The sequence below is a fragment of the Eumetopias jubatus genome, unplaced genomic scaffold (assembly GCF_037043125.1).
Source record: "Eumetopias jubatus isolate StellerSeaLion01/CBP00866 unplaced genomic scaffold, mEumJub1_p1.0 scaffold_10, whole genome shotgun sequence".
Lineage (NCBI taxonomy): Eukaryota > Metazoa > Chordata > Mammalia > Carnivora > Otariidae > Eumetopias > Eumetopias jubatus.
The window spans coordinates 91994736-92013925 of NW_028274816.1; the positions used below are offsets into that span (position 1 = coordinate 91994736).

At 37.0% G+C, this 19190-nt stretch overlaps 1 protein-coding gene across 1 annotated transcript in view; it reads left to right on the forward strand.

Moving 5' to 3' along the window:
* The window catches only part of LOC114216114 (ATP-binding cassette sub-family A member 10-like), a gene marked incomplete at its 5' end in the record, with an annotated part of 58646 nt that overhangs the window by 38411 nt on the left and 1045 nt on the right, over window positions 1-19190 (forward strand). The window contains 14 exon segments of the mRNA XM_088027055.1: window positions 10788-10840; window positions 10994-11085; window positions 11765-11882; window positions 12504-12557; window positions 12559-12622; window positions 13002-13093; window positions 14178-14280; window positions 14283-14328; window positions 14650-14708; window positions 15240-15265; window positions 15339-15433; window positions 15975-16006; window positions 16009-16087; window positions 16275-16415. Of these exon segments, the coding sequence (XP_087883181.1) occupies window positions 10788-10840; window positions 10994-11085; window positions 11765-11882; window positions 12504-12557; window positions 12559-12622; window positions 13002-13093; window positions 14178-14280; window positions 14283-14328; window positions 14650-14708; window positions 15240-15265; window positions 15339-15433; window positions 15975-16006; window positions 16009-16087; window positions 16275-16415 (1054 nt within the window).

The following is a 19190-nucleotide window of genomic DNA, read 5'->3' on the forward strand; positions in this document are numbered from 1 at the left end:
ATGAGCATGGAACGTTTTTCCATTTCTTTGTGTCTTCTTCAATTTCTTTCATGAGTATTTTATAGTTTTCTGAGTACAGATCCTTTGCCTCTTTGGTTAGATTTATTCCTAGGTATCTAATGGTTTTGGGTGCAATTGTAAATGGGATAGACTCCTTGATTTGTCTCTCTTCTGTCTTGTTGGTGTATAGGAATGCCACTGATTTCTGTGCATTGATTTTATATCCTGCTACTTTACTGAATTCCTGTATGAGTTCTAGCAGGTTTGGGGTGGAGATTTGTCAGTTTCTCTATTCATTTAATCAATTTTTGCTTTATATATTTTGAGACTACAGGTGACCCTTCAACAACATGCAGGTTAGGGGCCCCGGCCCTCTACACAGTCCCAAATATGCATATCACTTTTGACTCCTCCAAAATTTATACTGTTGATTGGAAACCTTACCACTAACATAAACAGTTGATTAACACATATTTTGTATGTTACATATATTATGTACTGTATTCTCACAACAAAGCAACCTAGAGAAAAAAATGTTATTAAGAAAACCATAAGAAAAAAAAAAGAAAATCATAAGGAAGATACATTTCCAGTACTGTATTTACTGAAAAATACCCATGTATACATGGACCTGCACAGTTCAAAATCATGTTTTTCAAGGGTCAACTGTATTTTATTGGGTGCATTCAGGTCTGGAATCATTATGTGTTGACCCTATTTATTCTAATAATGGTTTTTTTCTTAAAGTCAATATATCAGATATTAATAAAAGTTCACCACATGTCTTTTATTCAGTACTTGCCTGGTAAATCTTTTTTGCATGTGTTAACTTTCAGCCTTTCAGTGTCCCTTATGCTTCAATGTGTGTCTGTTGTCAACTGAATATAGTTGGATTTTACTTGTTGTTGTTTTTAAATTCAATCTGACAATCCATGCTTTTAATTTAATGAATTTCTTGTGATTGTTAATATACTTCAATTTGTTTATATCATTTTACTTTATGGCTTTATATTTTTATATATTCACTTTATGCTTTATATCATATTTACTTTATGGCTTTATATATTTATATGCATTATGTGACTTCCAGTCTTTCTTGCTTTTGGTTTTTTATTCAATCAAATTTGTTTATTCTCAGGGCACCTGGGTGGCTCAGTCGTTAAGTGTCTGCCTTCGGCTCAGGTCATGATCCCAGAGTCCTGGGATCGAGCCCCACATCAGGCTCCCTCCTCAGCAGGGAGTCTGCTTCTCTCTCTCCCACTCCCCCTACCCCTGCTTGTGTTCCCTCTCTCACTGTGTCTCTCTCTGTCAAATAAATAAACAAAATCTTTTTAAAAAATTTGTTTATTCTCTTTTATTCCACATTTTATCCTCTTCTGGTTTGGAAGTCATAAACCAGATATTATTACCTTGGTGGTTACTCTTTGCATTAGTTTGCTGCAAATGCCATAATAAAGTACCACAAATTGGATGGCTTCAACAACAGAGACTTATTTTTTATTGTTCTGGAGGTAGAAGTCCAAGATCCAGGTGTCTGCAGAGTTGTTTTTCTGAGGCTTTCTCCTTGGCTTGTAGATGGCCACCATCTCTCAGTGCCTTCACATGGTCTTTCATGTGTGTCTGTGTCCAAATTTCCTCTTCTTATAAGGACAATAATCATATTGGATTAGGGCCCACCCCATGACCTCTTTAATCTTAATTACCTCTTTTAAGGCCCTATCTCCAAATACAGTCATGTTCTACTGGGCTTAGAACTTCAACATATGAGTTTTGAAGGGGACACAGTTCAGCCCATGATATCCTTGATTTCTACCCCCCCCCCATATTAAACTTAACAAAGCCTAAAATTCGTTAATATCCTAATTACTTCCAACGCTGTGTTTGGAGACTTTATGATCAATAATTGCTTACCCTACTTACATGCTATTCTCTAGTGTTTTGTTCTTTTTCTAAATCTCACAAATAAACTATTATTATTTTAATAATAATAATAGGAATTTAAAAAAGATTTGTAGACATTTTTGTTGACCATTATTTGTTCACCATTCACACTTGGAGCTTAGTCTTTTCTCTCTCTCATTAGGGCCTTTTTTTTTTCCATTCTTTTTTTCACTCTCATTCTTAAAAGTTAATTTGACTGGGGGTGCCTGGGTGGCTCAGTTGGTTGGGCGCCTGCCTTCGGCTTGGGTCATGGTCCTAGGGTCCTGGAATTGAGCCCTGCGTCAGGCTCCCTGTGGGTGCCTGCTTCTTCCTCTCCAACTCCCTCTGCTTGTGTTCCCTCTCTTGCTGTGTCTCTCTGTGTCAAATAAACAAACAAACAAATAAATAAAACTATACATAGAGAGCTATTAAAAAAAGCTAATGTGACTGCATATGCATTTCTTGGTTGACAGTTATCTTCTTTTATCACATAAATATACTTAACCTCTTGCTGACATTTTTGCTATTGAGATGTCTGCTGTCAGTTCTTTTGCTATGCCTTTGTAGAAGATCCATCTTTGACTGCTCTTAAGGTCTTTGATTAGCATCTTTAATTTCATTACAGTGTTTCTAGGTGTGGATTTCTTTTTATTTATCTTTTTAAAAATGAATGGTGCTGCCTGGATCCATGAATTCTTTTATCAGTTCAGGGAAATTCTCAGCCAGTATCTCTTCAAATATTACCTCTCTTAAGAAAGTAAAAATGAAATATTTATTGTTTGCTCCCTGGAGTCTACTGAGATAGTGTTAGTGTTATTCTCAGTCTGTTCTCCACATCTCTTAGCATTTTGTGCAAATTTTCTATGTCCTTGTCCTTGCTGCACTCTGGGAAATGCTTCAGACTTTCTGTCTAATTCACTTATTTCGTATTCAGCTCTTTCCGATTTATTTCTGATCTTTGACTGACTTTTAAAAATTTCAACTTTGTTTTCTAAAACTCTAATTGGTTCTCTTTCAACATGTCCAATTATTCCTCATTGTCTTTTGTTACTTGCTTGTGTTCTTTATTCCAGGTTTGATTTCCTTATACATTGAATTGAAAATAATATTTGCTTGTTATTTGACAATTCTAATAGTCTACAGATGGTTTTAATATGTGTGTATATGTTTTTTTTTTTTTCCCTCCTGTCACCCTTATTATGGCTGATTGCTTTGTATGTTTGGCTTTCTTTCCTTTTTTTTTTTTTTTTAACTGGGAGCACATATTTAGTTGACCTTTAAGTATGGAACTCTCAAGATGTCAAATTGGGGATGTCTTTATCCTAAAAGAATTTTCAGTTACTTTCACAAGATGTACAACCCACATAGGATTGCATAAGCCATCTTAGAGTATCATGCCTTAATATGGGATTTGCAAGGAATAATCATAAAGAGGGTTACTCTTTATTCTATTGGAGGGAAGGACGTTATGGAGGGCCGAAGTCTTTGCCTGTCCATCCCCGAACTGGAATAAGCATTTGTTCCCAGGTCTTTCAGATTTACTGTTTACTTAAAGGTCCCAAGTCAGGTTTCAGACTTTGTTTTTGCCCTTGAATTCCCTCACCGTTTTTCTGAGACTAGCAGTGTATTTGAAGGACATTTGTTTCAAATGGTGTGGGTAAGGTCTTTTTAGGATATCTATTCCTCCGTATTTCTACATATAGAAGGCCACCACTAACTTGTAAAACTAGTTTTGTAAAGCAGTGAATGTAGAATCTAGTTTATAGCAGATGGAGGAGTAAATATAAAATGGGGAAGTAGAAACAGGAAGTGTTTTACAACTCCTTAAAATGTACTGTTGTTGCTATTGTTTGCCAGAGGGGAGATTTAATGGGAGGATTCTTTTTTATTTTCCTGATGTTTGGGACAAGATAGATGAGGTAATTAGTGCAGTCAGATAATGGAAAGAAAGGGAATAGGAGGAAGGAGGTAGGGTGGTCAAAGATGAGTTATTTCATTGCTTTTATAGAATTAGAAAGTTTAACTTCAGTTTTCTAAAACTTAAGATATATTACTCTATATTTTAAAGCAAATCCTTTAATCATTATAAATGATATGGGCAATAAATCTTCAAGGAGATTCTGATACAAGGTTGTAAAATAAACTAATGAACCCTAAGATTACTTCAGTTTATATTGCTTTTTCCTTCAGAAAATGTTTCTTGTTCTTGTGGAGGAAACATTATTTATATGCTTTTTTGTTGTATTGTTTCATAAGTGTCTTGACACCCAACACATTGTACATTGATTTGATGTATGGACAATTGACTCATACAACGAAAAGTACAGTGGTTAAGAGTTTGGGCTCTGGAGTCAGATGGCCCCCAGTTTGAATCCTTGATCTAGCACAGAATAGTTAGAAGTCACTGGGCAAGTTACTTCAGTTATCTGAACCTCAGAAAATATGTATAATAACCATAGTACTCTAAAGGGTTAAGATTGAGTTTTTCAAAGCACATTAACAGAGTGCTAGTAAATAGTTCATCCAGGTACTTGGCAAACAGTAAATGCTCCATAGATGCTCAATAGGAGCTTCTATGCTCTTCTCTTTCTCCTCTTTTCTTACAACTACAGTAACTACAGTCCCACTTAACAAAGTGTTTTGCATAAATTGGACCCTTAATATGTATCTTTTTTGATTGTTTGATGAATAAAAAACATAATAAGGAGAAATCCTCCTTGCTCTTTGCCTTCCCAATATTCATTCATCGATATTTATTGCATTTCTCTGTTATATGCCACTTTGCTTGAACAAAACAGTCTTTGCAATCAGAGGGCTTACATTCAATGGAATATGTAAAAGAAAGTGATTCTTATTCAAACCAAACCAAACCATTCTTCACAATGTCCCCTGGATTTGTAATGGAAGGAGAACCAGAGCCAGGGAGTCCGCTTAGGAAACTGCCAAAGTAGTCTGGGTGGGAATATGGGCTGGTACGTACAGTGCTGTGCTATCTCTGTTATTTTTCTCTGAGGATTTTTTTTTTTTTTTTAGCATAGTTGACACACAGTGTTCCATTAGTTTCAGGTGTACAACATGGTGATTCCACAAGTATACATTATGCTATGCTCACCACAAGTGTAGCTACCATCTGTCACCATACAATGCTATTACAATGTCATTTACTCTATTTCTTAGGCTGGGCCTTTTATCCCCATGACTTATTCACTCCTCTGAGGATGTTTTAAACCTTTCAGTTTTCGTACATTAGTATCAAAATGGATAATTCTTTGTATTTCTCCTGTTGCTTAAATATGGCCATAAATACCCACCTCAATATTTATTTTGTCCTTTAAGTTCCCAAGTCATATCGCCAGTTAATTCTTAAGTTTATCCTGATGGTGAAGGCATTTGAGGATTCTGGGTGATAAAATAATGTTACATCCCTTCTTTTTTTGTTGCTCTCCATCCATATCAGATAGTACAAAACCTTTTATTTATTTTTTTTAAAGATTTTATTTATTTATTTGAGAGAGAGAGAATGAGAGAGAGAGAGCACATGAGAGGGGGGAGGGTCAGAGGGAGAAGCAGACTCCCTGCCGAGCAGGGAGCCCGATGTGGGACTCGATCCCGGGACTCCAGGATCATGACCTGAGCCGAAGGCAGTCGCTTAACCAACTGAGCCACCCAGGCTCCCAGTACAAAACCTTTTAGATGTATATGTCAGACTTTATTATAATCCTGTGTTTCAGTTGTAATGATAGTTTCATGCTTCCTAAAGAGGAAATCCTAACAATATTGCTATATATAAGGTGAAAACTGAAAATGAGAATATCTCCTAGGAAAACAGATTCTTCATAGAAAATAGCTTAAAATATTATGAGAAATATATATATGAGAAAATTATAATACCTCTGGCTATTTTTCTTTTAGAGCTCCTTACTTTTACTCAACTTCCTATCATCAGTTGAATTTGAAAAACCCAGTTTTATTTTATGCATGATTTCAATGCCTTCTACACTTTAATTGGATTTTTCATGTTTTTAGTAAAGATGAGCAATATTACCTACTGTGTGACTGGCCTTAACCATGCAGCCCATTAATAAAATCTTTGCCCAATGTTGGAACAGGTATAAAATTTAGAAGTTATTCAATGCTGATAAGGTCTGAAATTAAGATTGCAAAACTGAATAAGGTTGATGTCTGTGTTTAAGTCCCTTTTCCTAAAATATAAGACTGCATGGAAGATGTGGCATGCTGTGCTCTTTAATTGCTTGGCACTTAGTGTTAATAAATTGCTTTGGAGGTGTGATTGGTAAGGGAAGAAAAGTGTGTTGCTACAAAGCACTGCTGGGAGAAACCAAGCACTACTGAGAATTTGGGGCAACTGTTGATAAATTTGATCTACCTCACAGTTCTGTACTTTATCATTTCCCCTAACTTAAGTGCATTCCCCTAACCTAAGTGCACTCCTTAATGAGCACAAGGTAGTGTATGGAACTGTTGAATTACTATATTGTACTCTGGAAACTAATATAACACTGTATGTAACTAACTGGAATTAAAATAAAAAAATAAAAGAATAGTTAATGTTCTATAGTATTTTCTTAACAGAAGGCAGATAAAAAATATTCATTTTTTATTGAATTCATTCATTCATGAATCGGAATGATTGTAAAACTATAGTCAAAGATATTTTATTTTTTTTATTTTATTCCATTGAGCCTATTAAAAGGACTGAAATGATGTTTGTTCTTAAACTGTTATATATATATGTGTGTATATATATCTCCTGCCAAGCCCACTAAATGGTAGTAATTTTTAAAAATCCATTTTAAGATTTACTGGCAGAAAAAATATTTGACTCTTCTAAGGAAACATTCATTTTTAATAAGATGAATAAAGAGAATTATATAGTCTCCCTTGTTTACCTATTTTATAGAACTGGTAGAGATGCAAGACTAAATTTAGTACTTAATTTCAATAATTATCTTATTCTGATATTTAACATCTATTTCTAGTTATTTTACAATTGTAAAAAAAATTAGCTGTCTCCTCTTGTTTGGGTTTTAACATTCTCATCAGCTTCAGTTGGTTTTTGGAAGGAAATGAGGATGACAAAAACAGAACAGTAACCAGAAAGAATACTGCAAGAATTTTCCAGAAAGAATACTGAGAATTTTCATAGACATTAGGATACATCCAAACAAAATATACAATATTCACACATTAAAAATAATATCAAGCTTAATCTCAGGAAACAAACTGAGGGTTGCTGGAGTGGTGGGGGTGGGAGGGATGGGGTGGCTGGGTGATAAGACATTGAGGAGGGTATGTGCTATGGTGAGCGCTGTGAATTGTGCAAGACTGTTGAAGCACAGATCTCTACCTCTGAAACAAATAATACAATACATGTTAAAAAAAAAAAAAGATAGGAGGGAAGATGAAGGGAAAATTGGAGGGGCAGATGAACCATGAGAGACGATGGACTCTGAAAAACAAACTGAGGGTTCTAGAGGGGAGGGGAGTGGGGGGATGGGTTAGCCTGGTGATGGGTATTAAAGAGGGCACGTTCTGCATGGAGCACTGGGTGTTATATGCAAACAATGAATCATGGAACACTACATCAAAAACTAATGATGTATGGTGATTAACATAACAATAAAAATTTTTTTAAAAAATAGGCTAGGGCGCCTGGGTGGCTCAGTCATTAAGCATCTGCCTTGGGCTCAGGTCATGATCCCTGGGTCCTGGGATCGAGCCCCGCGTTGGGCTCCCTGCTCAGTGGGAAGCCTGCTTCTCCCTCTCCCACTCCCCCTGCTTGTGTTCCCTCTCTCGCTGTCTGTCCCTATTAAATAAATAAATAAAATCTTTAAAAAAAATGATATCAGGCTAGATGAAAAAAAAGAAATCTGCAAATCCCTACTACATAAAATTAGAAGACAAAATATTGGCAGTTACAACCAAGGAAGAATGTCAGCTCATCAACAGACTTTAGTATCAGAGAACAAGTCTTATCCCAGTTCATGGACTATACCCTGGCACCCCATGGAACATCAAGTACAATATATGCATATTTAGTGTATAGATTTTATATGAATCAAGCAGAGAGACTTTCATTTAGCCTTTGTTTTCTTTCAACAGCTATCCCATATATATATGAGACACTTGGAAGGTCTGGATAATGGAATCAAGGAAGGCACTACTTAACAGTGTTAATCATAAGAAAAATTCTCTACCAGAATGTCTATTGCATAGGATTCATAACTGTGTAATATACTTGATCTTTTTTTTTTTAAGAATTTATTTATTTATTTGACAGATAGAGACACAGTGAGAGAGGGAACACAAGCAGGGGGAGTGGGAGAGGGAGAAACAGGCTTCCCGCTGAGCAGGGAGCCCGATGCAGGGCTCGATCCCAGGACCCTGGGACCACGACCCAAGCCAAAGGCAGACGCTTAACAACTGAACCACCCAGGCGCCCCTGTAATATATTTGATCTTATTCAAATAACAGCAAATTTAAATATCCTAAAAATACTCACTCTTACTATATTCTATATTTGAATACAATGGCAGCAAAACGTAAAGGTATTTTTCTTTTAAAAAAAAAAGATTTATTTATTTATTTTAGAGAGAGAGAGCATGGGTGGGGAGAGGGAGAGGGAGAGAGAGAATCCCAAGCAGACTCCCCACTGAGCACAGAGCCTGAGTGAGGGTCAATCCCATGACCCTAAGATTATGACCTGAGCCGAAATCAAGAGTCCATTACTTAACCAACTGAGCCACCCAGGTGCCCCAAGGGTATTTTTCTATATGGAGTCAATGTCAGTATAATATATACCAGAAATACTAAAGACTTGATTGCTATTATTGTAATATATGTTATTGATATGATATATATCCGAAGACAATTTGAAGTGATTTATATATAAATACCACAAATGCTGTATGACTAAAATTCATTTAAATATGGATAAAAAATTAATATGAGTAATGAAAAAGGTAAAAAGTTAAGTGGAATTGTATTATTATTTTTTTAAGATTTTATTTATTTTAGAGAGAAAGAGAGCACAAGCAGGGGGAGGGGCAGAGGAGAGGGAGAGGGAGAGAAAGAGTCTCCCAACAGACTCCCCGCTGAGTGTGGAGCCTGTTTCAGGGCTTGATCTCACAGCCCTGACATCATAACCTGAGCGGAAACCAAGAGTGGGGCGCTTAATCGACGGAGCCTCCCATGCACTCCTTAAGTGCAATTTTAAACAGGAGAAAGACACTGAAATAAAATATAAATGTTGTATCTGTGCATTGTGGTAACTGAGGTGGAAAAGAGGAACAAAATGGATTACAGACCTCTTTTTTTCTCTTAATGGCAGAAGACTATTTGTTGAGGGAGATTTCCTAAGTTTTTATAAATTTATAAATTTTAGAAATTATATATATTTCCACATGAGTCTTTGTATATCAAATGTATTTTCTTTGTTTTGTAAATAAATGCAGAGATGTTCTGCACACAATTATTTTTAATTGACCACTAATAAATACTAAAGTTATACAATTGTTTGATTAGAGCATATATTCATTACAGTGTGCAATCCTGGGTAACAGAACAAACCAACCCTGGAATGTAATGCTATTGCTGGCAGGCATCCTTACATTGTTTATGAATTTACTCGGAATCTTCTTAGTACTTCGTCATTAGCATTCTGTTAACTGTTTATAGTATCAAGTATTTATTAATTTTCTCAATTCCTAGTTTACTAGAGGTTTTAGTCTTTGCTTATTGATTTATTTATCAAGAATGAGTCTTGAATTTTATCAAAGGTTGTGTGCATCAAGAATAATCAAAATTTGGGACTCCTGAGTGGCTCAGTTGGTCAAGCATCTGCCTTCAGCTCTGGTTTTGATCCCAGGGTCCTGGGATGGAGTCCCACATCAGGCTCCTTGCTCAGCAGGGTGCCTGCTTCTCCCTCTACCTGCTACTCCCCCTGCTTGTGTGCTCTCTGTGACAAATAAATAAAAATCTAAAAAAAAGAATAAAAATTTTTTTACTATATCTATTAAGGTAATGCATTTTATTTCATTTTTCATAATGTTTAAGAAATTTTTCCCTCTCCGAGGTCATGAAAATATTCTTTTATATCGTCCTCTAAAAGACGTATGTATATTTTCCTTATACATTTATGTTTCTGTCATCTGAACTTGATTTTTTTCCATGTTGGAAAGTAAGGGTCCTATTTCATTTCTGTCTTTCAAGATACCCAATTGTCCAGCACCACTTGTTGAAAAGCCTCTGCTTTTCCATTGATATTCAGGACCACCTCTGTTCATATATAAAATACCCACATATGCAGGGTCTATTTCTGGGATATCTATTCCAATTTGTTTGCTTCTGCCAAATTCTTTGGGATGCTTACCTGTTTGGTACTGCTTTTAACTAAATTCCGGGCTTGAGCTATTTTGGACGATTCAGGTGAGTGAATTTAGGCTACAAATCTGTGCATAGGCTGGCTTCTCTTTCCACTTCATTCCCTACAGTCAGCTCTCCCATGTGTTCTTTACGTCCTTCACTAAGGGTAAAACCCTGTGAGGCCCTACTTTATTAGTGAAAGGATCACCTTTCACTTTCTAGTCCTTGCTTGGAAGAAAACTCTATGCTTGTATACTTTCTTCTGTCTTCTTCTCCTGCACATGCTGTGAAAACTGAAATTTGAAGGTTTCAGGGTTTGGAAAATAACTCCAGGTTGAGAGTTGCTTTGTTGTCAAGCCTACTCCCTACATCCACTTAGATTTGGCTTAAAAAGTCCTTACTATTAAAAAAAAAAAAGTCCTTACTATATTGTCAGTTTTTCTATGTTTTAAAAAAGTATTTTATTTTTAAATTTAATGCAGGATTTTTAGTTGCGCTCTGTTTCCACCCACCCGCCCTCACCATGGGAGGGTTGGTTTGGATAAACTTCTCTTGTGAAAGTATTTTATAAGATTTTTGTCAGATTTATAAGAAAATGATCAAATCCTCCATGAGAAAAGGCAAATATTGCCCACTGAATTTGAATCCCATGATGATGCTAATTCTAATTCTCTTTCTTTGCCTTTAGCCATACCTTCAGAGTATCATTTTCCTTTTCGTTATAAGGTGTCTGGAAATGAAGTATGGAAAAGAAACAATGAGGAAAGATCCAGTTTTCAGGTCAGGAACATTTATTAACATCTGAATATAATTTAAATATTTAATGTTTGTAGCAGTACATTTAACATCAATTTATTAGGTTAGATTTGCTATCCAATTTTTAACGAGGCACATTAGACATTGTTATGCTGGGGAAAAAACCCAAAACAGCATTGGATTGAATACAGGGGTACGTAGTTTTGAAGTCACGGGTCTTACCGATTTTAGGCAAGTTGAGTTTTTGTTCTGTGCATCTCTCTTAGCAGGGGTTAAGCAGCAAAGCTTATTTTTTCTCCTGCTTAGAGCAAGTTCAGTCCCCAAGGAGAAGATATGATAATGAGCTGGTGTGTTCAGTATGTGTGCGGAATGTTTTGAAAAGGGAAGAGAAGCCAGTTCTGGTGATCATTTATGATGTAATGTGAGGACGGTCTGGACAGCGGCAGACTGAAAACACTGATAAGTCTGTATCTGAGGGAATTTCCAGAGCTAGTTGACAGATGGGATAAAAGGTTTTAAAGACAATAGTCAAAGAAAATATTTCAAGGAACATGGCTACCTATAAGGGGAATCTTGTAGGTAATAAATTAATCATTTTCTTTCTTTTAAAGCAGAGAATAAATTAAGTGTAGAGGCTTACATTCTCTTGATAGTTGTTGTACAACTAGAATCACATTGTTATGTTATTTTATTTTCTCTGTAGGATCTCCTCAAGAAGTAGGGAAAATCATCCAAATCCAGAAGAGCCAGAAGAAGATGAAGATGTTCAAGCTGAAAGAGTGAACACAACAGATGCACTCACTACTCTGAACCTGAATGAGGTGAAAACAAGTAACTTGAACCCTTTACAAAACACTGGGCTAGGTAGCTTGTCCTGTAGAGTTGATGAACTCCTTGTTTTTATTTTCAAAACTTGCTTTTGTTTTTGTAACACTAGCATGTGTAGGTCATATATAAATCACATCCTTTGAAGTATCTATCTTGTCATGACTCTTAATTTTCTCTTCTTCCATTTTTTGTGGATCTTAACCTGCCAGGTCTTTATTCATCAGTGTAATTCAAAACATTCTCTGATATTTTATCAACCTTAACAAGATCTCACATCTTTTGCAAGAATCGCAGTTTCATTTTGCATGATACTGAAGTCGTGACATTAATAACTATAATTAGCAAGTAAATTTACACTATATGGAAATCAATAAGAAACATACCAGAAATGAAATTGGTGCCAAGGGCATAATGCAAACACAATGCATTTGATTAGAAATTAGTTTTCTAAGTAGTAATCTCCCCTCATGAACATACATTTCGGTACTTCATTTAAAAAAGAGAGGCTGAACAAAAGCTGGTTATATTCATAACCTAGGACATGAAAGATAAAACATGAGTGTACAAAATATCTGAGATTTAACAGGAAAATCATGTTTTGTCATGTTTTTCAGAAACCAGTCATAATGGCAAGCTGTTTACACAAGGAATATAAACAAAAGAAAAGAAAGTTGCTTTTCAACAAGAAAGAAGAAAATAGCCATAAGAAATATCTCCTTCTGCATTAAAAAAGGTTTGACGATGTTCCCTTTATCAGGTTGTTCCTTATTTATTTAGGTTTGGGACTGTGAAAAGGAGAAAATTTTCCATTCTTTGAGACTGTTCCTCTATCTTGGTTAACATGTAATTATAAAAATACTTGACATGTTGGCAGAGAAACGTTTTCTGTTTCAAAACCATGTCCCAATTCAAATGTTAAGAAACCCAGTCTTGGGTCAGGAAGACCAAGGCATTCTACTCTAAATCCAAAGTCTTTCCATTCACATTGGAAATAGAAGATTGGGAAGGGGTTGTTTGAAAATGTTATTTTGTTTCAAAATGTAACTAAACTAAGTGATTTTAGGTTAGTCAAACTTTGAAGTACAAACATCAATGGTGACTCTTTCTTCCAGGTGAAGTTTTGGGGTTGTTGGGACACAGTGGAGCTGGTAAAAGTACTTCTATTAAAATAGTAACAGGAGACACAAAGTCAGCTGCAGGAGTGGTACGTGAAGGAACCTAGCTTGTTGCCAGGGGAAATTTCACTTTAAATATCAATAGCATCCTTATTTTTTTTATCAGTAAATCAAATAATTTTTTAAGAAAACAAATAAATGAAAGGTTTTATAAAATATCTTTACATGCTCAAAAAATAGTGACACTTAATGGCCAAAATTTTTTTCTTTTGGAGCATGCAGGTGGGGGGGGGCAGGGGGAGAGGGAGAGAGAGAATCTTAAGCAGGCTCCATGCCCAGCACAGGACACCATGCAGGGCTCTATCTCATGACTCTGAGATAATGACCTGAGCTGAAATCAAGAGTTGGAGGCTTAACTGACTGAGCCTCCCAGGTGCCCCTATGGCCACTTTTTTTTAATGCAAGTAAAATTAACATGCAATATTATGTTAGTTTCAGGTGTACGATATAATGATTAAGCAATGCCATACATCACCCAGTGCTCATTACCCACTACTCTTAATCCCCCTTTGCCTGTTGCTCCCATCCCCCCACCAATTTGACAATCACCAGTTTGTTCTCTGTATATAAGAGAGTTTTTTATTGGTCTCACTTTTTCTTTGTCCATTTGTTTTGCTTCTTAAATTCCACATACGAGTAAAATCATATGGTATTTGTCTTTCTCTGACTGACTTATTTCACTTAGCATTATATTCTCTAGGTCTATCCACATTGTCACAGGTGGCAAGATCTCATTGTTTTCTATGACTAATAGTCCATTGTAGGTATATACCACATCTTCTTTATCCATTCTTCTATCAGGGGACACTTGGATTGCTTCCATATCTTGGCTATTATAAATAATGCTGCGATAAACATAGGGGGGCATTTATCTTTTTGAATTAGATTTTTTTGTTTTCTTTGGTTAAATACCCAGTAGTGGAATTACTGGATCATAAGGTAGTTCTATTTTTAATTTTTTGAGGAGCCCCCGTACTGTTTTCCACAGTGGCTGCACCAGTTTTTAGTCCCACCAACCTTTCACCAGGCTAAATGGCCACTTTTATCTCTTTTAGTAGAAGGAGAATTGGAGCAAAAGCCGGATGTAGATCTGACTTTCATTGTTCGATGCAGGTGGTTTTACAAGGCTGCAGAACATCACTGAGGCAAGTGGAAGATGACACCCTCAAGTGTTTGGGGTACTTTCCTCAGGAAAACCCACTGTGGCCCCGTCTTTCCCAGTGAAAGGAATAGGCAAACAGGATGCTGCTCTTAGTACTTCACGGTGGGGGAGGGCTCATTCACACTTTGTAGCGGGAGGAAGGGAGGAACATGTCATTTCATCATTAAATATGGAAAGAAGATCATAAACAAGGTCTTTAAATTCAAATGCAAATAAAATGATGGGAAATCTGAAGAAGAACCAAATCATAAGATTTAGTGTTTGTGATGATGTGAATGGTCCTTTAATATACTTTAATATACTATTTTCAGGTTGATGGTGCTAAGGTTTTCTGTATTGTTGGTTTAGGTAGGAACATGCGCTTTGTGTATAATCACAGTGGGTTTTTTTTGTTTTTGTTTTTGTTTTTGTTTTTTTGGTCAGATTGGTGGAAACTCTCAAGCTCCAGGAACAACTTAAAATTCCCTCAAAGTCTGAAATAAGTCAATCAGAGAAAGACATGTATCATATGACCTCACTGATAGGAGGAATTCTTAACCTCAGGAAACAAACTGAGGGTTGCTGGAGTGGTCGGGGGTGGGAGGGATGGGGTGGCTGGGTGATAGACATTGGGGAGGGTATGTGCTACGGTGAGCGCTGTGAATTGTGCAAGACTGTTGAATCACAGATCTGTACCTCTGAGACAAATAATGCAAGATATGTTAAGAAAAGAGAAAAAGAAGAAGATAGCAGGAGGGGAAGAATGAAGGGGAGTAAGTCAGAGTGGGAGACGAACCCTGAGAGACGATGGACTCTGAAAAACAAACTGAGGGTTCTAGAGGGGAGGGGGGTGGGGGGATGGGTTAGCCTGGTGATGGGTATTAAAGAGGGCACGTTCTGCGTGGAGCACTGGGTGTTGTGCACAAACAATGAATCATGGAACACTATATCAAGAGCTAATGATGTAATGTATGGTGATTAACATAACAATAAAAAATTTAAAAAAATAAAAAATAAATAAAATTCCCTCAAAGTCTTATCTGAGGGAGTAAAAAGGAAGGTAGGAGGGGGGCTCCATGTTACTCTGCGCACCCCACAGATCAGTGCCAGATGTGCTGCTCCTCTCTTTCCAGCTGTGCTTGGTGCTGAGCATCCTGGGAGACCCGTCGGTGGTGATTCTGGACAAGCCGGCCACGGGGGTGGACCCCGAGGGGCAGTAGCAAATGTGGTGAGAGGCGTCATATTAAGTGTAGAGTTAGTAGTATGAGTCTAAGTTAATATATTTTTTTACATTTGCTCCATTTTATCTTTGAGGCTCACATCCTCTAGTATTTAATTCAGTGAAACTCAATATAGTGCTCAAAATTCCCCAAGGAAGGAAAGATAGACATTTTAAGAATCTAATAGAATCTTACATGTATTTGCTTTGATTTTCGTTTTCTTACTCCTCTTCCCCTGCCTCATTCTTCTTCTTTTATTCTTCAGTTATGTACTGTCCTACAATGTGGTGTTTCTCTTCACTCCAACTTTTTAAACAAACATTATTTTACTCACTATTTCCCAATCTTCAACTTTTCATTCTATGAAGCCAATTAATGTGGTAATGTAATTACATAATGCAGTATAATTTTTTTCTTTCTCTCTAGAGCAAAGATTTTTTTTTCTTGTAAATGAATACAGAATTTTCTATTATTCCTCATACTTCTTTGTGTTCATCTTTTTTCCCAAATTACTTTCTAAATGCAAACAGACCCTTACTTTATCTTTAGGCAGGCAATCTAGACCATTGTTAAAAACACAGAGGGGGCGCCCTCCTGACCACCCACGCCATGGCAGAGGCCATGTGTGACCAAGTGGCCTTCATGGTGTCCAGAAGGCTGAGGTGGGTGCCTGTCCACACCCACAATTGGCCCCCAAGTTCTCACAGAGAGAATTACAGTTCACTGTGACCAGCTGATGCTCTTCAGCTCCTCAATCTATGATCACTATCCTCTGCCTTTACAATTGAGGAAGAAATTAAAAGACCAATGTTTTTTTCTTTCAACTCTTTTTTCTCTTCCCTGGATTAGGTGTATTTGTTCCATTCAACATCTGAAAAGCAAGTTTGGTAAAGATTATTTTCTAGAAATAAAAATGAAGGACCCGACTCGAGTGGAGCCTCTCCATACAGAGATTCTGAAGCTCTTTCCACAGGCTACTCAGCAGGAAAGGTAAAGGACGTTTTTGGCTTGGGTGATAAGTATACAGCACACTCAATTTAGTCTTGGATGAATCTGGACAGGAAGAGAAAGGCTGAGCTGGCTTATTTATTATAAAACAAGTTGTTTGGAGGTCACTCGGATATATAGAAAAAAGAGCAACTGAAGAGTTGTTTTCAGTGAGTGTTTCATATCTCAGAAAAGGTGGATGAGGTGTGTGTGTGTGCATGTGCCTGTGTATGTAAATGATGGAATGGTTCAAAAATTAGAAACAAAGTACAAACAAAACCAGGAATTTAATTTTTTTAAAGATTTTATTTATTTTTTTATTTGATAGCACAAGCAGGCAGAGAGGCAGGCAGAGGGAGAGGGAGAAGCAGACTCCCTGCTGAGGAGGGAGCCCAATGCAGGACTCGATCCCAGGACCCTGAGATCACAACCTGAGCTGAAGGCAGCCGCTTAACCAACTAAGCCACCCAGGCAGCCCTTAATATTTTTTAATAGACAATGAAAATTATGCATCAACCTATAGCATTTTACTGAATGTAAAATTGCATCAAGAGCTCCAATAACACACACTCCTTTGCTTGAGAAAGATTGACTCTATCCTAAATTAATTGATTATTGGTATTTAATCCTCTCTATGGCTCTTTTAAATTTGTGTATGGTTAGCTATCAGTTACAAGCAGGGATAACCAAACCTATGTGAATAGCAGAATAAAATTGAATTGAATTTAAAGAAGTATGGGGGGACGCCTGGGTGGCTCGGTTGGTTAAGCCTCTGACTCTTGATTTCAGCTCAGGTCATGATCTCAGGGTTGTGAGCGGAAGCCCCATGTCCTACTCGGTGCTCAGCAGGGAGTCTGCTTGGGATTGTCTTTCTCCCTTTCCCCCTGCCTCTCCCCCCCAGCTCACACTCTCTCCCTAAACTAACTAACTAAATGACTAAATAAATAAATAAATAAATACAATCTTTTTAAAAAAAGAAAGATGTACAGGGTTTTCTTATGTATTACTTCTATTCATTTTTTTTTAAATAATACTTATTGAGGGGCACCTGGGTGGTTCAGTTGGTTGAGCATCCGACTCTTGGTTTGGGCTCATGTCACGATCTCATGGGTTGTGGAATCAAGCCCTACATTGGGCTCCATGCTCAGTGAAGAGTCTGCTTGAAGATTCTCTCCCACTGCCCCTTCCCTCACTTGTGCTCAGTCTCTCTCTAAAATAAATAAATTAATTAAAAAAAATACTTCTTGAATACCTACTCTATGCTGGAGACCATGTATAGACTAGTCAATAAATAGAGACAATTCTTACGGTGCTCACAGTCTTTGGGGGACAAGGATATTAAGGAAATGAAGATACAAAGAAATGAGGAAATGGCATTAAAGTAGGACTTTAAGACTGAGCAAAGTTTGGCCACTGAAGAATGGGGATAAGAGGTACTCTTGAGAACACAGAATGTGCAAAGAACTTAAGTCAAGATGTACTTTACACATGCAGGGGCGTCTGGGTGACTCACTTGGTTAAGCGTCTGCCTTCAGCTCAGGTCATTGTCCTGGGACCCTGGGATCAAGCCCCGCATCGTGCTCCCTGCTCAATGGGGGGCTTTGCTTCTCCCTCTCCCTCTGCCTGTTGCTCCCCCTGCTTGTGCTCTCTCTCTCTCTCTCAAATAAATGAATAAAATCTTTAAAAAAAATCTTTATACATGCAGAGGATGGAAAGAAAGCTCATATAGTTGATGTGTAAAGAGATATCCAAGTGGAGATGCCAGAATACAAAGATGTAGGGTTCTGGCTCAGAAGAAAAGGCAATCATCAATGTGGAGCATTTTTACCAAATAGAAGACCATTAAGTTAGGAGAGTGGGTGAAGTCAACAAGGGAGATGGAAAAAGGAGAAGGTCTAGGATGGGCCCCAGGAACTCTCAGTATCAAGCCTGGATTGAGGAAGAAAAGCTGGTGGGGAAACTACCACCACCACAATAACCATAATGACAAATAATTCGAGTGTGTCTAAAACAGCTCTATCCTACAGAATTTCTGCAGTGTTGGAAATGTCCTAAGTCCGTGCTGTCCAATATGGCAGCCAATACCCACATGTGGCCATGGAACACTTCAAATGTGGCTGGTGTGACCAAGAGATTGAATTTTATTTATTTTAGTTAATTTAAATTTAAATAGCCACATGGAGATAGTAGCTAAAATATTAAGCAGAACAGGTCTAGTGGGTTAGAAAGTCATAAATTTTGGTCGTTTCAGGAGTTGAGAGAGTGTGTGTTAGTTTTAAGGAGGATGTCTACAACTTTATTTAGTGCTTTTGAGAAGTCTTAAAAATAGGATGAGTGTTTACTGGGTTGTGCAACATGGAGGTCACAAATGAACTTATTTGGGAAGAGAGGAGCTGGAGGTCAAGAAAGAATTTTTTTTTTTTTTAGTAAGAGAAAGTTCAACAGATTTTAATATTATGAGAGATTGAAAATTAAAAGCAGAGGGGAAAATTTGATGAAACTGTTCCAGAGAGCATGTTAAAGTATTGGCTTTTGAAAGTAAGAAATATAGCACGGGAAGAAAGATGGCATGGGCTAAGTATGAAAGATTCTTTATCAGAGTAATTTTTCAGAATTTATCTTGAACATTAAATTGAGAGCAACCAGATTTTTGTTGTTACCAGGTTTTTATCACTAAAGATAAGTTATTTGGCTCAGATTCATGCTCTATCAAATTAAACTATTTACCTTTTTATTTAAAAAAAACTGAAATTTTTAGGGTGCCTGGGTGGCTCAGTC